Source organism: Megascapheus bottae, chromosome 9, assembly GCF_031878675.1.
Source record: "Megascapheus bottae isolate mThoBot1 chromosome 9, mThoBot2.hap1, whole genome shotgun sequence".
In the NCBI taxonomy this organism is placed as follows: domain Eukaryota; kingdom Metazoa; phylum Chordata; class Mammalia; order Rodentia; family Geomyidae; genus Megascapheus; species Megascapheus bottae.
Genome location: NC_143517.1, coordinates 36,134,421 through 36,161,382, shown reverse-complemented (window position 1 = coordinate 36,161,382; position 26,962 = coordinate 36,134,421). Strand labels below are relative to the sequence as shown.

General features: G+C 37.8%; 1 protein-coding gene across 2 annotated transcripts in view; it reads left to right on the top strand.

The window, feature by feature from the left end:
• Rad54b (RAD54 homolog B) overlaps positions 1-6,892 on the top strand; it is a 75,435-nt gene extending 68,543 nt beyond the window's left edge. For both annotated transcript variants that reach the window (XM_090339067.1, XM_090339068.1), the window contains exons 11-15: positions 2,343-2,515; positions 2,904-3,165; positions 5,809-5,875; positions 6,153-6,353; positions 6,544-6,892. In XM_090339067.1, coding sequence (XP_090195193.1) covers positions 2,343-2,515; positions 2,904-3,165; positions 5,809-5,875; positions 6,153-6,353; positions 6,544-6,761 — 921 coding nt within the window. In that variant the 3' untranslated portion in view covers positions 6,762-6,892. The remainder of the gene's footprint in view (positions 1-2,342; positions 2,516-2,903; positions 3,166-5,808; positions 5,876-6,152; positions 6,354-6,543) is intronic.
• Positions 6,893-26,962: the final 20,070 nt, after the last annotated feature.

The window sequence follows — 26,962 nt, the reverse complement described above, 5'->3', positions numbered from 1 at the left end:
AAGAATATAGTAACTTATTGACAATGTTATTGTGACAATTTGGCAAGAAATGCTGAAAAGAATGCTGGTCATAGAAGAAGCATAATAATCATTAATATCTTATTATTTTTAACTTACTCTGGACAATTTTTATCCTGTTTTTTTAAACAGTAAAATGAAAACTTACCTCAAAATAATCTTTGTAAACAGAAAACCATTGGTTCTGTCTTACGCCTGATGCCATTAGTTATATACTTGGAAAATGGAATGTTATACCAAAACACTCCCATCTCTTATGTTTATCCTAGAATGAATTATATTTACTTCATTTATCATGAGAAGACAGCTTTGTGTAACTCTGCAAAAAGATTAGATCATAACAGTTTATTAAGCAACTTTTAAAGAAACGGATTCTATATACAGTGGTAAAAATTAAACCCTTAGGACATAAAACCACTCAAAATAGAAGCCAATAATCTTCCTTAAAAGGAAGACCTTATGATGGCCCATAATGTACAGGCTAATTTAGAATATCATTGCACATTCTTGATAGCAAGGGGACCTGAGTGTCCACTGTTGCTGTCTGGCCTGTACTAATAGGCAGAGGACACTATAAGCTTCAAACAAAGGACATCACTTACAGTCTGAGAGTTAGACTGAAGAGTCTTTCTTCTAAATCATAACAAATGAAGGTTGGTATGGAAACTGGCAAAATGATTATTGTAGTTGTATAAGCTATTTTTATTTGATCGGTCATGGGTTTGAACTTTGGGCCTGGGCACTATCCCTGAGCTTTAAGCACAAGGCTACCGCCTTGCCCTGGAGCTACAGTGCCATTTATATACATGTACAACCTTTAAACAGTAGTTTGTAGCCATAGTGGTGGCTCATGCCTGTAAATCTAGCTACTCAGGAGGCTGAGATCTGAGGATCATGGTTCAAAGCCATCCTGGCAATACAAAGTCGTGAGACTCTTATCTCCAATTAATCACTAGAAAAAGGTAAGTGGGGCTGTGGCTCAAGGGTAGGGTGATAGCCTTGAGTTGAAGAGCTCAGGGACAGTGCCCAGGCTTGAGTTCAAGCCCCATGAGCCTTCCCCTCCCCCCCCCAAAAAACTCAGTAGTTTGTAGTGTAATTGTGTTCTATTAATACTCAGTTGTTTTCCAAGTTTGTTCAAGGCGATGAGTCTCTCCTTAGGAAATGTGAACAGAATATAATAACCAAAAGCTCATTGTCAAAGGGTATTGGGTTATGTGGTGTCAGAAGAGAGAGCGTTCTTTGATATTCAAAAGTCCGGCTGATCTCTGTGATGGAAATGATGTATCAGGTTGTCATAGAATAAAGGTATTACCAATGTGTTTAATATAAATTAATAGTATATGTTACAATGCTGGGAGTCTTTTAATGCTACATGTGTCCATGCGTTAGCACACATGGACTGATCAGAGCTCTGAAAGTAGAAACCAGGCATGAGGATTTTTTTTGCCAGTCCTGGGCCTTGAACTCAGGGCCTGGGCACTGTCCTTGGGCTTTCTCAAAGCTAGAGCTCTACCACTTGAGCCACAGCACCATTTCTGGCTTTTTTCTATATATGTGGTACTGAGGAATTGAACCCAGGTCTTCGTGCTTGCTAGGCAAGCACTCTACCACTAGGCTAAAATCCTGGCCCCATGAGGGTTTTTATATTAGTTTTTGCAAGTAACTAATTATGTGATCCTGCTTAAGAACATATACATTAAATCATCCTTCTCCCTGTATTCTAATTTAACATTCGCCAGGTAGCCTCTCTAGGAGTGCTTGAGTCTAATACTAGCACTTCAGACATTCCCTGAAAAAACTGTTGAAGAAATAAAACATATTGTAAAGATGAATTCCTCTGTTAATTCAATGGTGAAATGGTTACTTGTTTGAGAGGAAACTGATACAACTAAATGATCTATTATGCTTGGTTTTGAATATTTCCCTAGAAGATGTATGCATCCCAGAAATCACTAGAAAAAATAATGGAGCATAGGAGAGAGAATAAAAGTAGGAAAAGAAGTTTTGATAATGTGAAGAAATGTCAGAATTTTGGAAAGGACAGTTTGGTATCACAGTTTGCCCTTTATTTTTCTCTCATGGTAGAGTGAAGGTAGTAGCCATTAGGAGACTGTATTAGAATTACTCAGTAATTAACTGAGAGGGATGAATGTTACCTTTTGAAAAAAATAATAAAATTAGGACCTATAAAGATTTACCTAACAGCTTGGACTTTTCAGGTAGCTGTTATTTTCTACTCCTCTTTTCTCCTTTCTATAATTTTAACATTCTTTCTCCATATTGAAAATAAATTCACGAATGTTAACAATTGTTGATTTGAATAGGATAAAGAAAGTAGCTCAAGTGATGAAAATGAAGAAAGGAGTCTTTACAAAGGCTTGCTAAACGTGTTCCCTGCTGATTACAACCCTCTCCAGTTCAGTGAAAACGAGTCAGGAAAACTCCAGGTGCTGTCAAAGCTCTTAGCAGTTATCCAAGAACTTCGTCCCACTGAAAAGTAAGAGATCAATGTAATAAAACTGTCTGTAGGTGCTCATGACTTTTTTCCTCCTTTTTCCTTTTTGTTAGCTTACATTAGTTATACAGAGTCTCACAGACTTTTGTGCCTGGGCTGGCTTTGAACTGTGATCTCAGCCTCCTGAGTAGCTAAGATTACAGGCATGAGCCACCAGTGCCCAACTGGCAGGAAAATAATTATTCCACCATCCTAAAACTTGAAATTTAGACAATGCCTTTAAAATGGTATGTAAAGGAGTACTTGTGTTTTGATTGTTGAATTCTGTATAAATATCAATGATAATATTGTGGTATTTTCTTTTAACTACGAACGAAATCATATATTGCCTTAAAATTTATATATAGGATCTTTTATTTTTGATTGACAGGGTTGTTTTGGTATCCAACTACACAAAAACATTGAACATTTTACAAGAAGTATGCATGCGTCATGGATATGGTTTTGCAAGACTTGATGGACAAACACCTATCTCTCAAAGACACAAAATTGTTGATAACTTCAATAGTAAATACTCTTCTGATTTTATATTTTTATTAAGTTCAAAAGCTGGTGGTGTTGGACTTAATCTTATTGGGGGATCTCACTTAATTCTCTACGATATTGATTGGAATCCAGCCACTGATATCCAGGTAGGAATATTTATGCATTAAATAGACAGTGTTGAAAGGGTGGGAATACAAAGATGATAATGCTTACAAGTAAATGAAATACTGTACATTGAGTTTTTATTTTGTATCAGGGACTCTGCCAAAGTCCATCTACCATCTATTTCACCTTCACAATATCCCTACTAATATAGGTATTAGTAGTCCCATTATAAGTTGTTAGAGATTCTGCAACTTATAAGAGGCAGAATTAAACCTCCTGTCTACAGAGTCTACTTCTTTGGGATGCTCATGATGGTAAAAGGAAGACTATAGAGTGTTATAGATATTATGATCAGTTTGTACAGGCCTACAGCCAGGATGCAAAATTATTTAGGAAGAAGCCTTTGTTTTTCTTCAGTCTGTTTTGAGATTCCTACTTATAGGTTCCCTTTTAGGTTTCCGTCTTTTCAAGATGGCATTCAGATTTAATTATTTACTAGAAGGATCATAGAACCAAGGAAAAACTAAAACCACAGAACTAATAGCCAGGCAAGTTATTCTAAGGCCTTAGAAATGACCTCAGGAGTCCAGTTTATTCTTTGAAATGTGTAGTGTTATACCAGTTATATTATTTTAAAGGTTATTAAAATCAGCACAGGATAAAGGGACATAGGATATAGACAAGGAGGGATGCGGTAGGGCTTCCAGTTGTTTCTCTCAGTAAGTTGTATGGACAACATTTGATTCTCAGACAGTGATGATTGATGAATGGAGTATTGTCAACGAGGGAAGTTCACCTAAGTTTTAGTATTGAAAGTTTTGTTGGAGGTCAGTCTTATAGGACTAGAGCACTGTGTGACTGACCTTATTATTTATTCTAATGCTGCTCCAGATCAAGTTTATACCTGATAGTCTTGGATCTTTACCTGTGTTAATTACATTGTTAGCATAAACAGACTAGCACTTTTACAGGACTGGTTATTCTATGGTCTTAGAGATGATCACAAGAGTTGGTTGTAGATTATTTTTTGAAATGTTCAGGGTTTGAGCATAAGCTTATTATAGGAAGTATCATTATTCTTTTTGTTGTTGTTTTGTTTCTTTTTGCTAATCATGGGCTTGAACTCAGGGCCTGAGCACTGTTCTTGGGCTTTTCTCAAGGCTAGCACTCTGCCACTTGAGCCACTTCACCACTTGCAGCTTTTTCTATGTATGTGGTACCGAGGAATCGAACCCGGGTCTTCGTGCATGCTAGGCAAGCACTTTAACCACTAGGCTAAGCTCCCGGCCGTAGTATCATTATTCTTAAAGGTCAGGTATCTACCTAGTGCCTGAATAGAATATCTAACTGCAGATATTCTAAGGACTTTTCACGGGTAAAATGAAACCCTGTGTAGAATGAACCCTCTATGTCCATGTTATACTTGGGTCTTTGTGATCTGGCCTTCTATTTTTATTTATTTATTTATTTAGTTAGTTAGTTAGTTAGTTGATTGTGGGGCTTGAATGCAAGGCCTGGTTGCTGTCCCTAAGCCTCTTTGTGCTCAAAGCTAGCACTCTACAACATTTCAGCCACAATGCCACTTATGTTTTTTGAGTGACTAATTGGAGAAAAGAGTCTTTTTTTTTTTCTTTGCCAGTCATGGGGCTTGAACTCAGGGCCTGAACATTGTCCTAGGGCTTTTGCAAGACTAGTGCTCCATCACTTGAACTGAAGTACTGCTTCCAGCGTTTTCTGTGTATGTAGTACTGAGGAATTGGACTTAGGGCTTAGTGCATGCTAGGCAAGCACTCTACCACTAGACCATGCTCTGGCCCGGAGATAACAGTCTTAGGGAAACTTTTTCTTTTGCTGGCTTTGAATCATGATCCTCAGATCTTAGCTTCCTAAGTAGCTAGGATTTTAGGCATGAGCCACTCGTGTCCAGCCTTTTTTTTTTTTTTCTTTCTTTCTTTAAACAGCATATAGGGCCCAGGAGTTTGGGAGTTTGGCCTAGTGGTAAAGTGCTTGCTTAGCATGTACAAAGACCGGATTTGATGTTTTGGTACCACATACATAGCCAGAAGTGGTGTAGCTCAAGTAAGTGGTAGAGCTCTAGCCTTGAGAAAGTCCAAAGACAGTGCTCAGGCCCTGAGCTCAAGCCCAGGACTGGTAAGAACAAAAACAAACAAACACAAAACCCCAGAAAAACAAAAAAACCCTCCAGCATATATACTCTGATTGTGTGGCACCCCTACCATGACTTTTCAATACCTCAGTGAGTGTTCAACACTCTTTTTTCATTATCCCAGGACAAAAGTACAAAATGGGCTGGGGGTAAGGAGTGTGGCCTAGTGGTAGAGTGCATGCCTAGCATGCATAAAGCTCTGCATTTGATTCCTTGGTTACCACATACACAGAAAAAGCCGGAGAAGGTTCTGTGCTAGAGCACTAGCCTTAAGAAAACTCAAGGACAGAGCTTAGGCCCTGAGTCTAAGCCACAAGACTGCCCCCACCAATACACACACACACACACACACACACACACACACACAATGGAGCATGCTTGATCCACCTGTGCTCTATGTTTGGAAACTATTAGTAAAATCCAGAATTTCCAGAATTAAATCATAGTCCTACAAATGCTTATGTGGCATGGGCTATCAATTTCTTCTGAACTCAGAATTCTCATTTCCTTTCTCTAGGCTATGTCAAGAGTATGGAGAGATGGTCAGAAACATCCTGTTCATATTTATAGACTCCTAACCACAGGTAATAACACTTCCATGTGACAAAATATGTGAATCTTGTTTGTAGCTAAAAGAGTTTTAGGTCTGGGAGTATGGCTCAGATGGTAAGAGTGCCTGACTACCAAATGTGAGCCTTACTGTCATGACTTCCTTTCCTAAGACCCCAAGAAATTGTTAGTTTATACCTCATTGTCAGGAATATATTATTTTATTAGCTAATATGGTAATAAACAAGTTTTACCCCACAAAAGTAATGCATAAACATCTAAAAGAAATCTAATGCATTTTTTTCTCTTTAGGTACAATAGAAGAAAAAATTTATCAAAGGCAAATCAGTAAACAAGGTCTTTCTGGGGCAGTTGTAGACCTAACAAAGACATCTGAACATATCCAATTTTCAGTAGAGGAACTTAAAAATTTGTTCACATTACATGAAGGCTCAGATTGTATTACTCATGACCTGCTTGACTGTGAATGTACAGGAGAAAAAGATCATACAGGTTAGTTGTATTTTCTGTTACTATAGTAAAGTTGTTTCTCTCTTTTTTTTTTAGCAGTTGAAAATTCTTAAAGAATGAATAAGTTGAATGCTTTAACTTGAACTTGAAATGATCATACGTAAGAAGTCACATCAACTCATTGTCATAAAAAAATCATTGGATTTTCTCATTTCTCATTTCCTTATTTCAGATGATTCTTTGGAAAGTTTTGCCATCTCTAGACATTGTCAGCTTGGACCACATCAACAAAAATCTGACTCCCTAAAACCTCTTTCCATGTCACAGCTGAAATGGTGGAAACATTTTTCTGGAGATCATTCAAAGCTTACAGACCCTTTTCTTGAACAAATAAGAGAAAATGTATCTTTTTTTTTCCAGAATATAACCAATCAAGATACTGCCATGTAACAAAAGATTACTTCAGAATATCCCATTGTTTTCCTGAAAAAGTTGATATAGTTATTACATTTAAATTAAAGAAATTGTTCAAATTATAATAGTGTTTTTTGTAATGATATATCACCATTTTATAAAATAAAGTTGCTTGAGTTCTTTAATTTTTCTATTTTGTCTTTCCTACTCCCTTCCTTCCTTTGCTAGGGATTGAGCTCAAGGCCTCATAAATACTAGGCAAATTCTCTGCTACTGAACCACATGTCAAGCCTTGTATATACACTTAAATGTTGAAAGTGAAACATTAAAGATGTGCTTCTGTCATCATACAACTGTTAGACATTCCATGATCAATAGACTTTTATTAACTATACCCTGGTACTGAATATGAAAAGGTAAAACACAAAGTCTGTATTTGAGAAATTGACTGTGAGGAGGAATCTTAGAGACAACTGAAAAATTTGACAAATTTAAGCTATAATTCATGAATATTATCTTAAGTTAGGATTACATTTACTAATAATAGTAAATGTAATAGTTGCTACAAAGCAGTTTGAGAGTAGTCAGCAGATTAGGGCAGGAAATAGAGGGCTTTGGATATTTTAGAGTACTAATCCTTGGTCTGGGACTTCAGACATGTATACAGTAAAGCCATACCCACCAAGCACATTTAACTATCATCATTGGAATATTGTCTAGTGTAATTATGACATTAAGAACATTTTTTAGTGCTACACAGGCACTAAACTATACTTCTAGCCCCTTTTTGCACTGTAATTTAAAAAAATAGGGTCACACTTCCTACTCAGGTATACATCTGGACGGCATTGAGCATATGCCTCTAAGCCCAGTATCTTTGCTTTGAAATGGAATATTTTGGGCTTTTCTTTCTGGACTGGCCTGGAACCATGATCTTCCCAATCTCAGCCTCTATGTAGCTGGAAAGACAAACAGAAGCCACCATGCTCAGTTATCAGTTCAGAAGGAGTCTAGTAAACGTTTTCTGTTAGGGATTACAGGAATGAGCCACTACACTTTGCTGGTTTGGAATTCATCATGTAGCCTAGGATGGCCTCAAACCCATGGTTTTCTTGTGTTGGCCTTCCAGGTACTAGTATTATAGGTCCCTGGAAGTCATTGAAGACTTTGGACTTTGGCAGGCCAGGGACCTATGGATTTTTATGTTCACTTATTCCAGGTGCTAAAGGGCCTCCAGTTAACAACAAAGCTGCATATGTAAGGCATCTTTTCTTTGGCAGATGTTCAATGGATAAGAATTCTTCCTTTGCCTCTCTCTGTGCTCCTATCCAGTAACTGCTGTGTAGTGCTTAACTCATTACTTATACTCTTTTTACTTTCCTGTCTTTCCCACTGGCATAAATTCTTTGAGCCACACAGATTCTATTTTATTCATTTTAGTATTCTAGGACCTTTGATGATTCTTTTTTTCTTTTTTTTGCCAGTCCTGGGCTTGAGCTCGAGCTCAGGGCCTGAGCACTATCCTTGGGTTTTCTCAAGGCTACAGCCCTACCACTTGAGCCATAGCATCACTTCCCGCTTTTTCTATGTATGTGGTACTGAAGAATCAAACCCCAGTCTTTGTGCAAGCACTCTACCACTGAGCCAAACTCCTGGCCCCTTTGATAATTCTTGACACAAAACAGCTACATTTTTTTCTCCTTAATTCTGTTGATTGGATTCCTTGCTCATAGATCTCAGTTTCAAGGTACTTCCTTACTGAATGCAGAACTGTTTTTGACCCTTAAGAAAAGTATTGGAAATACGAAGTCCTTCCTTCCTTCCTTTCTTCCTTCCTTCCTTTGCCTGCCTGCCTGCCTGCCTGCCTGTCTGCCTTCCTTCCCTCTCTCCCTCCCTTCCTCCGTCCCACCCTTCCTTCCTTCCTCCCTTCCCTCTGTCTTTCCCTTTGGGAAAAGATGCTGAACCATGCTCCCAGTTCCTTTTGTTTATTTATTTTTGGTACGATCTTGCATTTTTACTGAGGTTGGTATGAATTGCCTTTCCTCCTACCTATACATCTAATGTAGCTGGGGTAACAACTACATGCTACAACACTTAGCTTGTTAGTTGAGAAAGAATCTTGCTAACTTTTTCACTGGGCTGGCCTTGAATTGTGATCCTCCTGATTTCTGCCTCCTGAGTAGCTGATATTGCAAGCCACAATACTTGGTCCCCATGATTTCTTTTTGCCTTTGTATGAACTGAAAAAAAAATTGTCAGTTATACATATATATATAATATTATACAATATGATTGATTTAAATATTTCTTTGTAATTATACACATACATCTTTCACACTTCTATGTGATAACATTATTCTAAATTACAATGTAAGTGCATTTCAGTTATGTTCTCATTAGGACTGAAGCACTAGTGATGAATTTGCATGTGAGCAGTTCTGATTTCCATAAGTGAAACTCCAGCCAGCCTATCATCTCTACATCCATGTCATAAAGCATATGACAAAGGAGCAAGTAAAAAATCCGCTGCTACTTCAGTTGACTGGCAGTCATGGTTTACAGTCACTGATGCCTAGGCAGTTCTGTGCCTTAAAATGGTTGACAAGGTTGAAATTCTCACTTGTGGCAAACATTCACATATTCAGCAGATGGCGCTGTTTCTCTGATTTTCTCCCCTCTCCCCCGCCCCCAAATTACTATATGGTATCCTAGAGGGTTTTGCAGACTTGCTAATTTTGATGTGTAAGGAAAAATTCAACATGGCTTGATATAAAAGTACATTATTTACTCTCAGCTTAAATGATATTGATTTTCTTAGTTTAAACTGTGGCATTCTGTAGCTAGTCTGTTTTTTTTTTTTCTCAAGCTTTCATCCTGAAAACATCCATAAAATCAATACCAATTCAGAATCCAACTTTTATGTAAAAGAAACTGTAAGAGCAAAAACCTTTGTGACATAGACACACACACACACACACACACACACACACACACACACACACACACACACACACATATTTCTTTCTGTTGTGAGGCCTGAACTCTGGGCCTGGGTGCTATCCCTGAGCTCTTTAGCTCAAGGCTACCACCCTACTCCTTGAGCTACAGCTCCCCTTCTAGTTTTCTGGTGATTAATTGGAGATAAGAATTTAACGTTCTTTAGTGCCCAGGCTGGTTTTGAACTGCAATCCTCAGATCTCAGCCTCCTGAGTAGCTAGGATTATAGGCAAGAGCCACCATGCCCAGCTAGACATGTGTGTACGTGTGTGTGTGCATGCGTGTGTGTGTGCATGCGTGTGTGTGTAGTTGTACAACTTGAAAACCTGGATGCTAAGTGTAATTTAGTATCTCTAAACATTTTTAGAGTTATAAAAATTACTGACTTCGGGGCCGGGAGTTTGGCCTAGTGGTTAAAGTGCTTGCCTAGCATGCATGAAGACCTAGGTTCGATTCCTTGGTACCCAATACATAGAAAAAAGCTGGAAGTGGTACTGAGGCTCAAGTGGTTGGTAGAGCTCTAGCCTTGAGAAAGTCCAAGGACAGTGCTCAGGTCCTGAGCTCAAGCCCAGGACTGGCAAAAATAAAAAAAAAAAAATTACAGACTTCATTTTGAATCCAGCAGTTAAAAAACATATAGTTTTCACCAGTCCTGGGGCTTGAACTCAGGGCCTGAGCACTGTCCCTGAGATTTCTCAAGGGTAGAGCCCCACTGCTTGAACCATAGCACCATTTCTGGCTTTTTTTCTATGTATGTGGTACCAAGGAACTGATCTCAGGTCTTCATGCATGCTAAGTAAGCACTCTGCCACTAGGCCAAACTCCCAGCCCTTAAAAAATAATTTATTGTCATCTACCTGTCATGGATATCTAGATCACAGATTGACTTTTTAAAATGAGTGTAGAGTGACAAGCTGATGAGGAAATCTACTCTAGAATTCTGAAGTCTAATTTACTGAGTTAGAAGTGATAGAAGATATTTTCCTGTATTTCTTCTTTGGCTAGCTAGGGGTTTGTGACCTGGAAACTTTGAAAATCTTGGATGTCTTTGCTTCAAGGACATGAAGATGGTATGAAGTAACAATTTAGTGAAAGAAATAAACCAACCTAGAAAACCCAGCATAGGATTCAGTACAGGGCCTTCGTTTTGAAGATTGAAATATATTTCAGCAAGTTAGATTTTAGGATATTTCCAGTGGTGTTCAGAAATCAAAAATGGGGTGGAGTTCAGTGATGACTATATGCTTAGCATATGTAAGGTCCCAATTTATGTCCCCAGCACTAGGCCAAACTCGTGGTTGCTAGGCAAACACTCTCTCACTAGGCCAAACTTCTGGCCCTTAGTTTCCTATTTCTGTCACAACTAATTGCTACAGCCTTAGCAGCTTAATGCAACACTCAGATGTTTATGAATTAAAAGTCTGGGCACCATGTAGCCTGACCATTTCTTTTTAAGATCCCATTTGGAAAAAAAGCCCAAGGTTTGGCTCTAGAAGGGAATCTGTTTCCACTCATGTTGGCAGGATTCAATTACTAATATGGGCCTGTCTCTGTTGGTTGTCCATTGGGGAGCCTTTCTCAGATATTTAAGGCTACCTTCATACCCCCTTACATTGTCTCCTTTATCCTGAAACTTTCTGGTCTGAATCTCTTAGACATTTCCCTTTGCTTCCAGTCAGAGGAAGTTCTCTGAAGGGCTCATGTGATTAGATTGGATTCATAATCTGGGATAATGTTTCCAGTATCAATATGAATGTTGCAAAATCTATTTAGACTGAAATATAACATTTTCACAGGGATGGGGAGGATGTTGTGGCTATCATTTGGAGTCTATCTGCCTACCACATGAGGAAGATGCAAGGAACTATTGCTAACCTCAAAGCTACATGCATCCCCACAAACTGTTGACGAGTTAGTTGATAAGAATCTGGCCACTTGAAAACTTGATTGGCTGGAGTTCACCCATCAATCCTGTTATCACACTAAAAAGGTTGATCTCTGCCTCTCTTCCATCTTTATAGATCCCATGCAAGCAGAAACTAAATTACATTTAGATGCCAAGGGGTAAAGAGAGGACTTTGGAAAGAAAAAAAAAGGGAGCAGATAGTTTCTGAGAAAGTGAGCTTGAGATATAGGAGTTTGGGGATATATGCTAACATCTTGCCTTATTTGCAATTGAATGACTTAAAGGTTCCTGCAGATGCAGAATACAAATACAGAACTGTGTTAGAGGAAGGTCTGCTCAGAGGATAGTAGCTTGCAGCCAGCAATAGACAGAGAGCCTGCTGCTTCCATGAGGCAGGAGTCAAGCGAACCATGACAATCACTGGATCTTCTGCATTATTGTATAATTATTATGTGAGCCTTCTTTGAAGTGCACAGGCAGAGAGGGGACTATTCTAAAGTAAGTGAGATTTTAACTTCCCAGTAACTGTTGAGTAGGGGAAACTGGGTCATATCTATTTAAGAAATAAAGGTATCATCATGATGATTTATGTTGAAAACTTGACTGGGTTAGGGATGCCCAGATGTTTCTCAGAGATATGACATTTCATTCAGTAAACTGAGCATGATCACCTTTTCTCATGTAGGTGGATATCATTCAATCTTTTGAGGGCTTGAGTAGAATGTAAAAGTAAGAAGAACATGCTTGTTCTCTGCCTGAGCTGGGACATCTGTCTTCCTGCCCTGAGCATTAGAGTAATTGTTTTTAGGTCTTTGGAGCCGAACTGGATGTTAGATTATCATTCTTGTCTTAATCTTTCCAGGAGCTATAACAAAATTCCATACACTGGTTGGCTTGGGGAAAAAACAATGAAATTTTATTTTTCCAGTCATGGAGGCTGAGAAAGCATCAGATATCAGTAGGTATGGTGTCTGGTAGTCTATTTATGGCTTATTGGTTTGTCTTCTATTTGGTGCAGGAGGAAGGGGGTTTTTATTCAGCCTCTTCTATAAGGACATTAATTCCATGCATGATGATTCTGCCCTTATGATCAGTCATTTCCCAAAGTCTCACCCCCTAATCACACCGATAATTAAATTTCAATAAGTTATTATTTTTTGTATAACACATTTAGACCATAGTAACCCCCGCCCCACACCCTCAGACATACACACATGCTCCCTAGTCCACTCTTTGGTTTCCATGCTCAGACTGTAATGTTATCTTTTGGTTTTTTAGGTCTTTGGACTTAAGACTTTGGATACAAGATTCCTGGTTCTGTGGCCAGCAGATGATGAATTATTGGACTTCCTGGCTTCCATAATTGTATAAGCCACAATCCCATAATAAATCTCCTTCTATGTATATTTCTAGCCATATCTTTATCTTGTATTAGCTTTGTTTCTCTGCACAACTTTAAATAATACAGATGTAAATCATTATTGTCTGAGTATAGCAAATTTATAATTGCTTTAAAGAAAATGCACAGGTCAATGAGGGAATGGATGGGTTGAGAGCAGTGGGAGAGAATATTGAAATGGATGACAATGATCAAGATGTACTATGTTTATTCGTAAACTGTTTTAGTGAAAGGCAGCTCCTTTGTATAACTACTTAGAGATAATAAAAATATTTTAAAAAGAAAGTAATATGGAAATATTCAACTCATGTTTCTGTCTCCTGGATAATATAAAGGTACTAAGTAGAGATTTAGTACTTGTAAATCTTCATTTTGTGATATATGTAGTATGGCCACAAATAATATAAATATAATAAAGCAAATAGTAAAAACAAATGAGATTTTTGCTTTAAGATGGGACCAAAAATCTTGTGAAGTAGACTAAAATGAGCATGTGAAAACTGGGTGCTTGAAACATAATCGATAACATTTATTTAGCTCTTTTAAGTTTTTATCTGGTTTGTTTCTCACAACAATGCTGAGAATTAGAAAAGCAACAGTTCTGTTATCTCTGTTTTACAGACGGACAGCTTAGAGAGATGAAATGAGTCTTCAATATCATTCAATGACAACTGAAACTTGAATACCCTCACCTCCCTTCAACTAGAGATCTGGTTCACTGGCCTGTCTTCTTCACATGATTTCACCATGCCAGATTCCTGACATAGATGTATATATGAGAAGAAAAATGCACTAATACATCTGGTATTACTTCCTTTTTTCAAAGGAATTCATTAAAGACCTGGGTTTCTGCCTAGACTGTGAACTTCATAAGATGCAACTATTATGTTCAAGTAATAACTTTCATGCCCTAACCAGATATGCAGGAAGACACTTTACATAAGTTAATTATCAGGCTTCTGAGTAAGATGACAGTGAACTTTCAAAGTCTTTTATAGTATTGATGGTGTACATCCTGTTTTACTGGCACTCTTTACTCATTTATTCAGCATTATTTGCTCACTGCTTTCTATGAAGCAGATGCTGTTCTAGATGTCAGGAATATAAAACTACCTGAAATGTAGCCTTTCCCTCAAGGAGTTGGTATTGCATTGGAGTGGATATACTCATAAATAGATGGTGTTGTATTTGGCACTGAGGCGTAATTCTCATGGCTATGATCCATGAATAAATATCCACCATGATTGTATCATGGTGACAGAAACAAGTAATAGCTGTTTTTTTTTCTTTGAAGCTTTTAAAAATGAATTTCAGGGGCCAGGAGCATGGCCTACTAGTAGAGTGCTTGTCTAGCATGCATGGAGCCCTGGATTTGATTCCTTGGTACCATATACACATAAAAAGCCAGAAGTGATGCTGTGGCTCAAGTGGTAGAGCACTAGCCTTGAGAAAGCCCAAGGAGAATGCCCAGGCCTGAGTTCAAGACCCAGGACTGGAAAAAAAATTTCAGAACTATAGGAAAAAATGTACTGTACTTGCTACTTAGGAGTGATGTCACTATGACAATACTACTTTGGTCATCCAGTGGGAAGAAAGCTATTGTTTGTTGAGGGATGCCCAGCAACTCTGGTCATTTATATATTTCTGGGTTTAAAAATGATGTTTGAAGCAATTTTGTGCTATCCCTCAGATACCAGAGGCAGATAGAAAGTAAGCATTCTTGGGTCAGGAGTTTGGCCTAGTGGAAGAGTGCTTGCCTAGCATTCACGAAGACCCAGGTCCAATTCCACATACATAGAAAAAAGTCAGAAGTGGTGCTGTGGCTCAAATGATAGAACTCTACCCTTGAGAAAGCCAAAGGCCAGTGCTCAGGCCTTGAGTTCAAGACCCAGGACTTGCCAAAAAAAAAAAAAAAGGAAAGCATTCTTGCAATGTGATAACTGAAGTCATTGGCTTGGAATGAACTGAGATAGAGGATCTAGTCAGAACTGTCCCTTTGATTTGGTTTCTGATTATATGGAAGTCATTTAGAATTTGCATTTTCTTGTAAGAATCACTATTGATTGCTATATGCTAAACATTTTTGCTAAATATATTTATTTGCATTATTTCATTATTCTCATCAATCCTATGATTAGATATTATTATTACCCTTGTTTTACAGGGGAGGAACTCAATGTCTAGAAAACCTAAAATCTTCTCAATGGTGCAATGCTAGTCAATGATAGGGCAGGATTTAGTTGTATGCCAAGTTAGAACTTGCTGTGTGTACCATAACCTAACTGGAAATGGAAGGACTGCCTTGTAGCTGTCATCAGTTTGATAGATTGTGAAGCTTTACTTTTTATAATAAAATCACTTATTCTCCTATTAAGATATATTTAACAGGAAAAAAACATGACCTCAAAAAGGCAAGGATTGAGGAGCTTCTGAAGAAAAATATAGAAGCGGAAAGTAAGAAGGCTTATTTCTGAAGGGAAATATAGCTACTGAGGATACCCATGAAAAATATTTGTGACTTTAATAAATTGTGTTGATTACAGTATTTGCTGGTCAAATAATAATGGCTGTAGATTAGCTGGAAACAAAAAGCAAAGGGGAAAAACACAGTCTGTGATGATGACCTGCTGGTGGCAGCAACCTATCAGTTTTCCCTCACCTCATCAGAAATTCCAGGCATGTCCTAAGCCACATAGTTTTTAGAAGACTTTCAATCACAGGCTTCCATTATGATTGCTATAAAAATTGGCAAATCGTTTGAACTAATAAATGATTGATAGAGCATTTTATGTTGCCAGAGTTTTCTACTCATCTTCCCAATGGGTTGTGTAGATGGTGGGGAATAGGTATTGAATTATAAATTAAATTTAGAAGCGAGGAAACTTTTTTGAATTAGAGAAAAAGTGTTTAATCCGTAGTACTTTACTAACATCAGATTTTCTTGTAAGACAATATATGCTTTAACAGACCAATTTTTATAAGAAATAAACATTTGTGATTTTATTGAGAGTGTTTTAGGAGGCTGAGTAATAATTTTTCAGTTCTCTTCCATAAACATTATTGAAAGAATTTTGGCTATCAAATAGCTTTGGGGACATAAAAAAGTGTTACTTCATGAATAGCCAATGAAAATGTATATTTGGGCTACTATATTTATGATTGAGGAATTGCCTATTGAAAGAAATTTCCAGCTGCTGCAGTATCTGATGAAAGGCAGCCTCAGGTCATTAGCAGGTGTCTGATGCCAAGCAGTGCCATTGAGGCTCAAGTGTGGGAGAACCAATGGTCTAGCTTGTTTGGCCTGGACGTTGGTTTCTCTCTGGATGCCTTAAGCTCCTAGGTTTCTCTGCTTTGGAGCCTAAATTCTGAGTACAGGGTGGAGCAGGGCTTATGAAGTTAAGGAAGCTGAGTAGAAAACCTACCCTTTTCCTTTAGCACTGTGTCAGCTAACCCTATCTAGGCTTTGCTAATGGAAGGAGCAAATACTAAGGTGCAGAGGACGCTTGTGCCTACTTTGTAGATGGAAGTGATCTGCCTGCAAGCTGGACCTGAATGGAGCCCTTTCTCAGGAGAAATCTGATTGTTGGCCAAGGAGCCTTTAAACACACTGTGTCTTGAGATGATACTGGCACCAGGTAAGTGTTCAGTACAGATATATTGAATAGATAAGTGAATGACCAAGACCCATAGTAAAAGCCAAGATAATTTTCATTTCTTCACTAAGGAGCTCTGTCTCATTTATTCTGTATTTGCAATACAGTGTTGGAGGACATAATAGTCTAGATCTTATTTGGCTAAACATCTAGACTCAGAAACTTTCTTTCCATGTCTGGAGGTTCTGTTGTGAGTAATTTTGGTGTGAGAACTGAGTTAGGAATCCAAGTTATCGAAAATGAATGTTCAATACTGTGCTTGCTAGGCAGATGCACTACCACTTGTGTCACAATCTCAGCCCTTTTTGCTTTGCCTAGTTTTGAAATAGTATTGTTTTCTCATATTCTCCCATTTACATTTCCCACTGTAGCTGTGAAGATCTGTGTGAACCACTGCACCCAGCTTTTTCTCTTGAGATGGGGTCTTGCAATTTTTTCCCTCGGGTTGGCCTCACACTTTAATTTTCCTTATCTCAACCCCCAGAGTAGCTGAGATTACAAACATGAGTCACTGTACGAGGCTACATTAGTTATTTTTTGAATAGGGTCCACAATTTATCCCAGAGCTGGCTTGGACCATGGTCCTTCTAGATATGCTTCTCAAGTAGCTGACATGCCAGTTGGGATATTGCTAACTTTTTTGTTTAGGTAGACCTCAAACCATGGCCTTCCTTATTTCTTCTTCCTGAGTAGCTCAGATTATATACACATGAGCCATGCACACAGGTGTTGTGAAATATCACCTACAGCCTTTAGATTTATTTCTGAACTTTTTATTATATCTATTGATTTGTCTGTTCTTGAACTTTTTTATTTTTTATTAAAGAATTTATTAACATTGATTTTTACAACATATTTCAAATGACATGTTTAACAAACAAGTATTCAAGAAGGGAATCTCTATATACAGTCACTGGTACTTAGATTTTAGAACATAATTAAAATTAGGCTGAGGGTTTGTATGTCATAGATACATATTGATTTATGTAATAAATCATTATGTCTATAGAGTCATAAATTTTATGTGTTTATATTTCCAATACCATGTCCATAGCATTAGGTTTGCAAATATTGAGTCATTGCTCTTATACTGTTTGGATCTAATAGCCACATATTAAGGGTACCATGCACTTGAACAATATTTTAATTACTATGGATTTACAACATTTATGAATATTTAGTAGGCCAAATTCTTTTGCAATAACCTTTTCTAGCATTGCGTTGTTATCAATTGCTTTCTTTTCTTTCTTTCTTTCCTTCTTTTTTTTTCTTTTGTCAGTCATGGGGCTTGAACTCTAGGCGTGGGCGCTGTCCTTGAGCTCTTCAGCTCAAGTCTACCACCCTACCTCTTGAGCCATAGCCCCACTTCCTGTTGTCTAGTGGTTAATTGGAGATATGCACCTGTAACTGATGATCTCAGAGTTTCCTTTGAGACCGATGAAATCATATTCTGAGTTGTACAGATCTAACACTACTACCTATAACAAAGCAAAGTATAATCTAAAAGGTGAAGTAGGCATTCTAGTAAAATTAATTTTATTTCTTTAGATGTGATTTATTTTGAGAATGACGATGATATTGATTTCCTTTAAAATTAAGATAGATTAGTGTCAATATATTTCTTATATGAAGTTTCAGAGGTCACGAATGCCAATTTGTTTTAGAATGTCTCCCATTCAAACAGATCTAATATAAAATGAAATCAGGATATACCTTTGGTATCGTTTGAGGGGTAGTGTCATGTTTTAAGTGCCGAGTCGTGTACTTAGGGACAGGTGCACTATCAACTGAGCCATATTCCCAGTGTCTGGCATTTCTCAAAAATTTGCAATGTTCCTTCCATGTACCAGTTAACTATCACATTATTATTAACTATCATATTGTCTTTTTATACCTAATATATTAAATGGAAGCTCATTCAATATTTTAAGGAACTTATTTTGTGTGTATTTAAAAAGTAAAACCATGTTTTCCAATCCCTTAAATGTCCATCTCTGACTCCCACTGATGAGAAGAAAAGAATGACAAATGTTAATGCAATAAAATAGATAAGAAATAATAAAAAAAAAGAGTCTCACCGATTTTAATGCCTGGGCTGGCTTTGAACTGTGATCCTCAGATCTCAGCCTCCTGAATAGCTAGGGTTACAGGCATGACCTACTGTTCCCAGCTCAATTGCTTTTCTTGATGAGTGTCAGGATTGTTTTTCTCAATTGATAGAGAGTCCTAGATGTATACTAATTATTACAAATGAGGGAAACTATGGAGCCTATGTTCCTTTGGGTCTGGCTTACTTCACTTAATATGATTTTTTCCAAGTCTTTCCATTTCTTTACGAATGGGGCGATGTCATTCTTTCTGATGGCAGCATAGAATTCCATTGTGTATAAATACCACATCTTCTTGCTCTATTCATCTACTGAGGGGCATCCTGAGGGGCATAATGCTGCAATGAACATGGTTATGCTAGTGGTTTTACTATGTCCTTGTTTCTGTCTATATAGTTATGTTTATATTTCCATTACCATGTCCATAGCATTGGGTATGCAAATAGTGAGTCCTCGCTCTTGTACTCTTTGGATCTAATAGCCACATATTAAGGATACCATGAGCCTTTTGTTCCTTTGGTCTTGACTTGTCTCACTCAACATGATTCACTCTAGATTCATCCACTTCCCTGTGGATGCCATTATTTTATCTTGTCTGTTGGCTATGTAGAATTCCATTATATATATATATATATATATATATATATATATATATATATCACATTTTCTGTATCCATTCATCTGCAGTAGGGCATCTGGATTGTTTCCATCGCCTGGCTATTGTGAATAGTGCAGAGGTGAACATAGCTGAGCAGGTGTTATGATGTTCAGGGTAGATGCCCAGAAGGGTATGGCAGGAATGTCCTTGTTTCTGGACATTTGGGTAAATGCCAAGGTGTGGGATTGCTGGGTCATGGGTGAGCTCTATGTTTAGTCTTTTGAGGAATCAACATTCTGCTTTCCAGAGACCACTACTCTTTTTGATGGTATTTTTCTGTTTTCTTTTTGTTGGTTTTGGGGCTTGGGCATTGTCCTTGAGCACTTCAGCTCAAAGGTAGTACTTTACCACTGAGCCACAGTGCCATTTCCAGTTTTCTGGTGGTTAATTGGGGATAAGAATCCCATGGACTTTTGTGCCTGGGCTGGCTTTGAACCATGATCTTCAGATCTCAGCCTCCTCAGTAGCTAAGATTACAGGCATGAGCCACCAGAGCCCAGTTTTGATGGTACTTTTCATCTTGTAAATCTGAAGGCCTAGTTCTATTAAACAATAACTCCTGTGTTTCTCTCCTCCTGACCCTTGGCAGCTACCTCATTCTGCTTACCCATCTATGATTTTGACTGCTTTAACTATTATATAAGTGAACAGTATTTTTCTTTTTGTGGTTAACTTATTTCACTTATAATGTAGTCAAGGTTCAGTTGTGTTGTATCAGAGTTTCCTTTCCTTTCAAAGCTTAATTCCATTCTGTCACATGCACCTACCATATTCTTATCTTTTCAGCTGTCCATGGACTCTTGTGTTCTTCCATGTTTGGGCTGTTATAAACACGAGTATACAAACATTTCAAACTCTGGTTTTGAACTTTGTGGGGTATATACCTAGAAGTGGAATTGCTGGTTCTTTTTGTAAAACCAACTTCTAATTTCATTGATTTTCTTGTTTTTCTTCTATTTCTTTTACTTGTACTGCTGCTCTTATTCTCTTTTGCTAGTTTTGGGCTTAGTGTCATTTTCTTTTTTAGTTTTCTTGAGTTGTAAAGTTAGGTTGCTGATTGTACTTTTTTATTTGTTAACGCAAAAATTTGCAGCTTTAGTTTTCTTTCTTAGCACTATTTTCACTGTGTCCCATAAATTTTGGTAAGTTGTATTTCTGTTATCATTCATTTCTAAATATTTTCCAATTGCTCTGGAAATTTCTTATTTGTCCTATTGACCTTGATTAAGTTGTTTTAATTTCTAAAAGTCTCTTGACTTTTGGCTTCTAAAATTTCTGAGGAAAAAATTACTCTCTGTGTGTGTGTATGTGTGTGTGTCTTACTTTGTCTTTTTTTTTTATGGGTCATGAGGCTTGAACTCCACTTGGTTGCTGTCCCTGAGCTCTTCAGCTCAAGGCTACCACCCTACCCTTGAGCCACAGCCCTACTTACATTTTTCTAGTGATTAATTGGAGATAAGAGTCTCAGGTCCTTTTGTATCCGGGCTGGTTTTGAACCTTGATCCTCAGATCTCAGCCTCCTGAGTAGCTAGGACTACAGGCATGAGCCATCATACCTAGCATGGCACTTTTTTTTTTTTTTGGTCAGTTATGGGCTTGAACTCTGGGCCTGGGTGCTATCCCTGAGCTCTTCAGCTCAAGACTACCACCCAACCACTTGAGCCACAGCACCACTTTTGATTTTCTAGTGGTTAATTGGAGATAAAAGTCTCATGGTCTTTAGTGCCTGGACTAGCTTTGAATTGAGATCCTCAGATCTCAGCCTCCTAAGTAGTTAGGATTATAGGCATGAGCCACTGTGCTTAGCTAAGTCTGTGAGGTTTTTTTTTTTTTTGGCCAGTTCTGGGGCTTGATCTCAGGGCCTGGACACTGTCCTTGGGTATTCTCAAGGCTAGCTCCTCTACCACTTGAAACACAGTACCACTTCTGGCTTTTTCTGTGTATGTGGTACCCAAGAATCAAACCCAGTGCTTCATGTGTGCTAGGCAAGCACTCTACTGCTAGGTCATGTTCCTAGCCTTTTTTTTGCTGGTCTTGAGGCTTGAATTTCCCATTGATGCCTTTCAAATACTGGCTTCTTGGTATTTATTTTGTTGTACTTTGACTTTAAGGCCTTTCTAAGAAATTACACTATTTAGTTCTCCTTTAAATATACTATATTTTATCGCATACATTTGTATACACCTGCATATGATGCAACGTATTCACATATAAGTTTATAAGCTAAATCCACCTTCCACATATTAGAGAAACATGCGTCCTTTGTCTTTCTGTGGTTTGTTTTCTTGATGATTGCCATGTTGCCTGAGATGAGGTAGAATCTTAATGTAGTATGAATTTTAATTTTCTTTGTAGCTAAGAATGTTTATTTTTTCTTTTTTGTGTATTTTATTACATAATTTACCATTGTATTTATTATTAATATACATATATTTATTGTAACTATTAAATAATATTTATTATGAAAAATATCTGTTCAGTTCATTTGCCCATATAATGGATTGGATTACTTGCTCTTTCAGTGTTTAATTGTTTTGAGTTCTTTATTCTGGATGTGAATACCGTGTTGGATGAATAGCTGGCAAAGATTTTGTTCCATTCTGCATCTTCTTCACTGTGATCATGTTTCTTTTTTAGTGCACAAGTTTTTAAATTGGATGTAACTCCATTTGTTATTCTTTTTTTTTTTTTTTTTTGGTTGTGGGGCTTGAACTCTGTGCCTGGGCGCTGTCTGTCCCTGAGCTCTTCAGCTTAAGGATAGTGCTCTACCACTTAGAGCCACAGTGTCACTTCTGGTTCTCTGGTGGTTAATTGGAGATAAGAGTCTCATAGACTTCCTGCCTGGGCTGGCTTTGAACTGTGATCCTCAGATCTCAGCCTCCTGAATAGCTAGGATTACATGCCACTGGTGCCCAGCTTTCCTTTTGTTTTACTTGTTCTTATTTCCCTGAGCTATTGGAATTATGTTTAGAAAGTTATTGCTGTCTTGAATTGTTTTCCCCTAGTAGTTCCAGAACTTTAGATCTTACAATAAAGTCCAGTTTTGAATAGTTTTTTGTTGTTGTTGTTTGGTTGGTTGGTTTTGTTTTTTAAATTTTTTTTTTTTGGCCAGTTCTAGGGCTTGAACTCAGGCCCTGGGAACTGTCCCTGTGCTTCTTTTGCTCAAGGCTAGCACTCTGCCACTTGAGCCACAGTGCCACTTCCAGCTTTTTCTGCTTATGTTGTAAGTGAGGAATCAAACTCAGGGCTTTATGCATGCTAGCCAAGCATTCTACCACTAAGCTGCGTTCCCAGCCCTTGAATAGATTTTCATACAGAGTGGAGATAGGAATCTAGTTTTTGTCCATAAATCCAAATTTTCAGCTATTAAATTGCAGATGTTCTCAAAATGACTCACATTAATATTTCTCCCAGAACTTAGTGTAGAAACTGTATTGCAATGATTGAGCCCTTGAATTGGTATTATCTTTAGATTTAGTGTAAGTCCTTCCCAAATTTTAAGTGAAACAATGCTGTATAGTTATTTTCTGTGGAAATTAGGATAAATTTCTCCTTACCCACATAGGTGATAATTCTAATATACGTAGGTTGTTAGTAGGCTTGGTAGCTGGACATACTTATAAAATGATCCAGAAATCTTAAAAATTCTGTTTTATCTGAAGTGCTGATGAGGCCATTTGTATTCCCAGATTTTCTATAAAGGTCAGTGTTGGTATCTTTTACATCCAATAAATTAAAAAAATGTAATTTAAAATTTTTAAATGTGGATAAAATCCATACAAGCCTAGAAATGTAAGTGAATCCTGGCATGGCAAGATGGTGCTAGTTCTTTCCAAATTCAAATTTTGAAGGGTTCTCTGTTGGAAATAAGCTGTCCTGTTACTTAGAACTACATTTACCTGGGACTTGAACTTGGAGCTTAGATACTGTCCCTGAGATTTTGTGATCAAGGATAGTGCTCTACCACTTGAGCCACAACATCACATCTGGTGGTTAATTATAGGTAAGAGTCTCAGACTACTTCCTTGGGCAGGTCTTGAACTGTGATCCTCAGATCTCAGACTCCTGAGTAACTAAAGCTTACAGGCCTAAGACACCAGTGCTCCAATGTTTTTTATTTCTTAATGATAAAATATCTGAAGCATACCATGATATTATTATTGTGTAAAATTGTGTGATATGTATAACAGGTTGTGTAGGGAGGCAGTGTTTTATCCCTACACTTTTATAGCTCCCCAACTAGGTCTTAGAATTAAATTCACATTCCATGTGAATTATAAATTATCAACACATCAAGGTTGACAAAAAACTGTCTTGGTGTATTGATTGATTGATTGTGCTTTTCTTAGAGCTTGAATTCAGAGTCTGGTGCTGTCTTTGAGCTTTTTTCTCCCCCAGGTCTAGCACTCTACCACTTGAACTATAGTGCTACTTCTAGCTTTTCTCTCCTGGCTAACTTCAAATTGTGATCCTTAGATCTCAGCTTCTTGAGTAGCTAGGATAGTTGGCTGAACTACCTTATCTACTACTACAAAAAGCTCAAGTTCCCTATATTTTCTTTTTGTACTTTTACATTTTTTTCCTATTTATGTCTCTGATTCTACAGGAATTAATTTTGATGTAAAGAGTGAAGTATCTTAACACATTTCCCCCAGAAGGTCAGTTGATTATCCTAACTCTATTAATCCCATGCACTTACCAACAATATAAATACATTTATACTGATAGTATGTTCTTAAAACTCATTACTGAAGTCTGGCAATGGTGGCTCATGCCTGTAATCCTAGCTACTCTGAAGGCTGAGTTGTGAGGATCGAGGTTGAAAGTCAGCGCGGCACGAAAGACCGAAAGACCATGAGACTCTTATCCCCGATTAACCACCAGAAAACCAGAAGTGGTGCTGAGGCTCAAAGTAGTAGAGCCTTGAGCTGAAGAGCTCAGAGAAAGCTCCCAGGTCCAGAGTTCAAGCCCCAAGACCAACAAAACAAACAAACAAAAAAACAACTTGAAAGTGGCACTGTGGCTCCAGTGGTATAGCACTAGGCTTGAGCTAAAGAGCCCAAGGTCAGCACCCAAGTCCAGAGTTCAAGTCCCACAATTGACCAAAAAAAAAAACCCCAAACCAAAAACAAAACAACTCATCACAGAACTGAATGCAGATTTAACAATCTTGGTAACCAAATAAACAGAAACAAGCTTGCTTCTCTTTTTTAAGAGGGATTGCTTAGAAAGTCAGTAAGTAAACCATCACAAAATGAAATATTAATTATGGTTATTTTGAGGGTTTTCTTCTTTGTCATGCTTAATAGAACAGAAGACAAAATATATTTTAACTTCAAATATTTATTTCAGACAATAGCTTTATGTAGTCTTTATTTTTCCTTAATAGCCATTATGTAACTTAAAAAAAAACAAAGTTGTTATTTTGGATTTAAATGATGTTTCTTAATTGTGAAATGAGCACAAATATGAAAGAGTCTTTCAAGTAAGCCAGTGTGAAAAAGTATAAAACAGAGTTAGTGGAAATCTTTTATGTGATTTATGATGCATGAGCAGACATTTCTCTTATTTTGACTTCCCAAATGAAGATAAATTATCCCCCAAGGGACAGATGTTATGTATGTGTAAATACTAAAGGGAAGCAACCACTGGATAAAAGAAGCTACCACTGTTAGCTCTTTTACGTACCTACTGATTCTCAAAGAACATGTGCTGTAACTTGTTTTTGTCCCTTCTGGGACATACCTCTATCCTCAGATCTCAGCTACTTGAGTAGCTGGGATTAGAGCTGTGAATCACTGACACCTGGCTTAGATTGTACCTTTTTTTTTTTGCCAGTCCTGGGCCTTGAACTGAAGGCCTGAGCACTGTCTTTGGGCTTTCTCAGAGCTAGAGCTAGAGCTCTACTGCTTGAGCCACAGCACCACTTCCAGCTTTTTTCTATGTATGTGGTACCGAGGAATCGAACCCATGTCTTCATGCATTCTAGGCAAGCACTCTACCACTAGGCTGAACTCCTGGCCCCTTAGATTGTAATTTTATTTATAGGTTCCTTAAGGAAAAAAAATGAGAACTCTTATTCTAGATCTATGAATTGCCCTTAATATTGAACACTTTGTTAAGAAAACAAGCTTAGCTTGTGCAAAATATAACTATGCTTTTAAGGTGATATAGACTGGTTGTTTCAAATAATGCAAACAGAAAATATACTTTTTTTTTTTGCTAGTCTTGGGCCTTGATCTCAGGGCCTGAGCACTGTCCTTGAGTTTTTTCAAGGCTAAATCTCTACTACTTGTGCTACAGCACCACTTCCAGCTTTGTTTGTTTGTTGTGGGACTTGAACTCTGGGCCTGGGTGCTGTCCCCTGAACTCTTCAGCTCAATGCTATCACCCTACCCTTTGAGCCACAGCGCCACTTCTGGTTTTCTGGTGATTAACTGGAGATAAGAGTCTCAGACATGGGGTAGGACTTTGGCCTAGAAAAACCCAGAAGTGATGCTGAGGCTCAAGGGGTAGAGTTCTAGCCTTGAGAAAGTCCAAGGACATTGCTCAGGCCCTGAGCTTAAGCCCAGGACTGGCCAAAAAAAAAAAAAAAAAAAAGAGTCTCAGACTTTGTAGTGCTTTGACTGCCTTGAACCGTGATCCTCAGATCTCAGCCTCCTGAGTAGCTAAGATTACGGGTGTGAGCCACCACTCCCAGCTTACTTCCAGATTTTTCTATGTATGTGGTACTGAGGAATCAAACCTGGGCCTTCATGTATGCTAGGCAAGCATTCTACCACTTGGCCAAACTCTTGGCCCGAAAAGAGACTTCTAAGTTCTCATAAACTCTCCAAATTTTAGAGACTTAAAAGAAGAAAAAGACTGCAGCCATACATGTCTAAAGTAAAATAGGAAAGTGAATGTTGAAAGTGAAAACATAAATCACAAATAATAATGTGAGCTTTAGATGTGTAAGTCCTTTTCCTCTGACAGAGCTTTGGATGATTCTCCTAAAACTTTTACACAAGGAGGAATTCCTTGTTGCCACAAGAACAACAAGAGATCCTGAGATAGCTAGAGATGGATTTAATCTGGGGCAGCTATCAGTCTCAGCTCTAAGGTGACAGTTGGAATTCCTATGTTTCTGGGGCTTGGGGCACACATTGTATGGCTATGCCCTCTGTTCTGCCCACTACATCCATTCTCTCACAAAGTACAGTTAATTTTCTTCATAATATCTGCTATTACTTACAGCTACCTTGTGCGTTTATTGTCTGTTTTTTTCCACTAGAACATAAACTCCATTTTTGTCCATACCCTCAACAACTAAAACAGTGCCTAAGCCTAATTCATAGTATCAATTGGTACTGAATAAATAAACAAAATACTGGCTGAATGCAAAGTTAAAATACTCTTAAGTGACTCATGCCTGTAACCCTACATATTCAGGAGGCTGAGATCTGAGGATCAGGATTCAATACCAGCCTAGCAAGAAAAGTATGTAAGACTCTTATTTCCAACTAATCACCAAAAA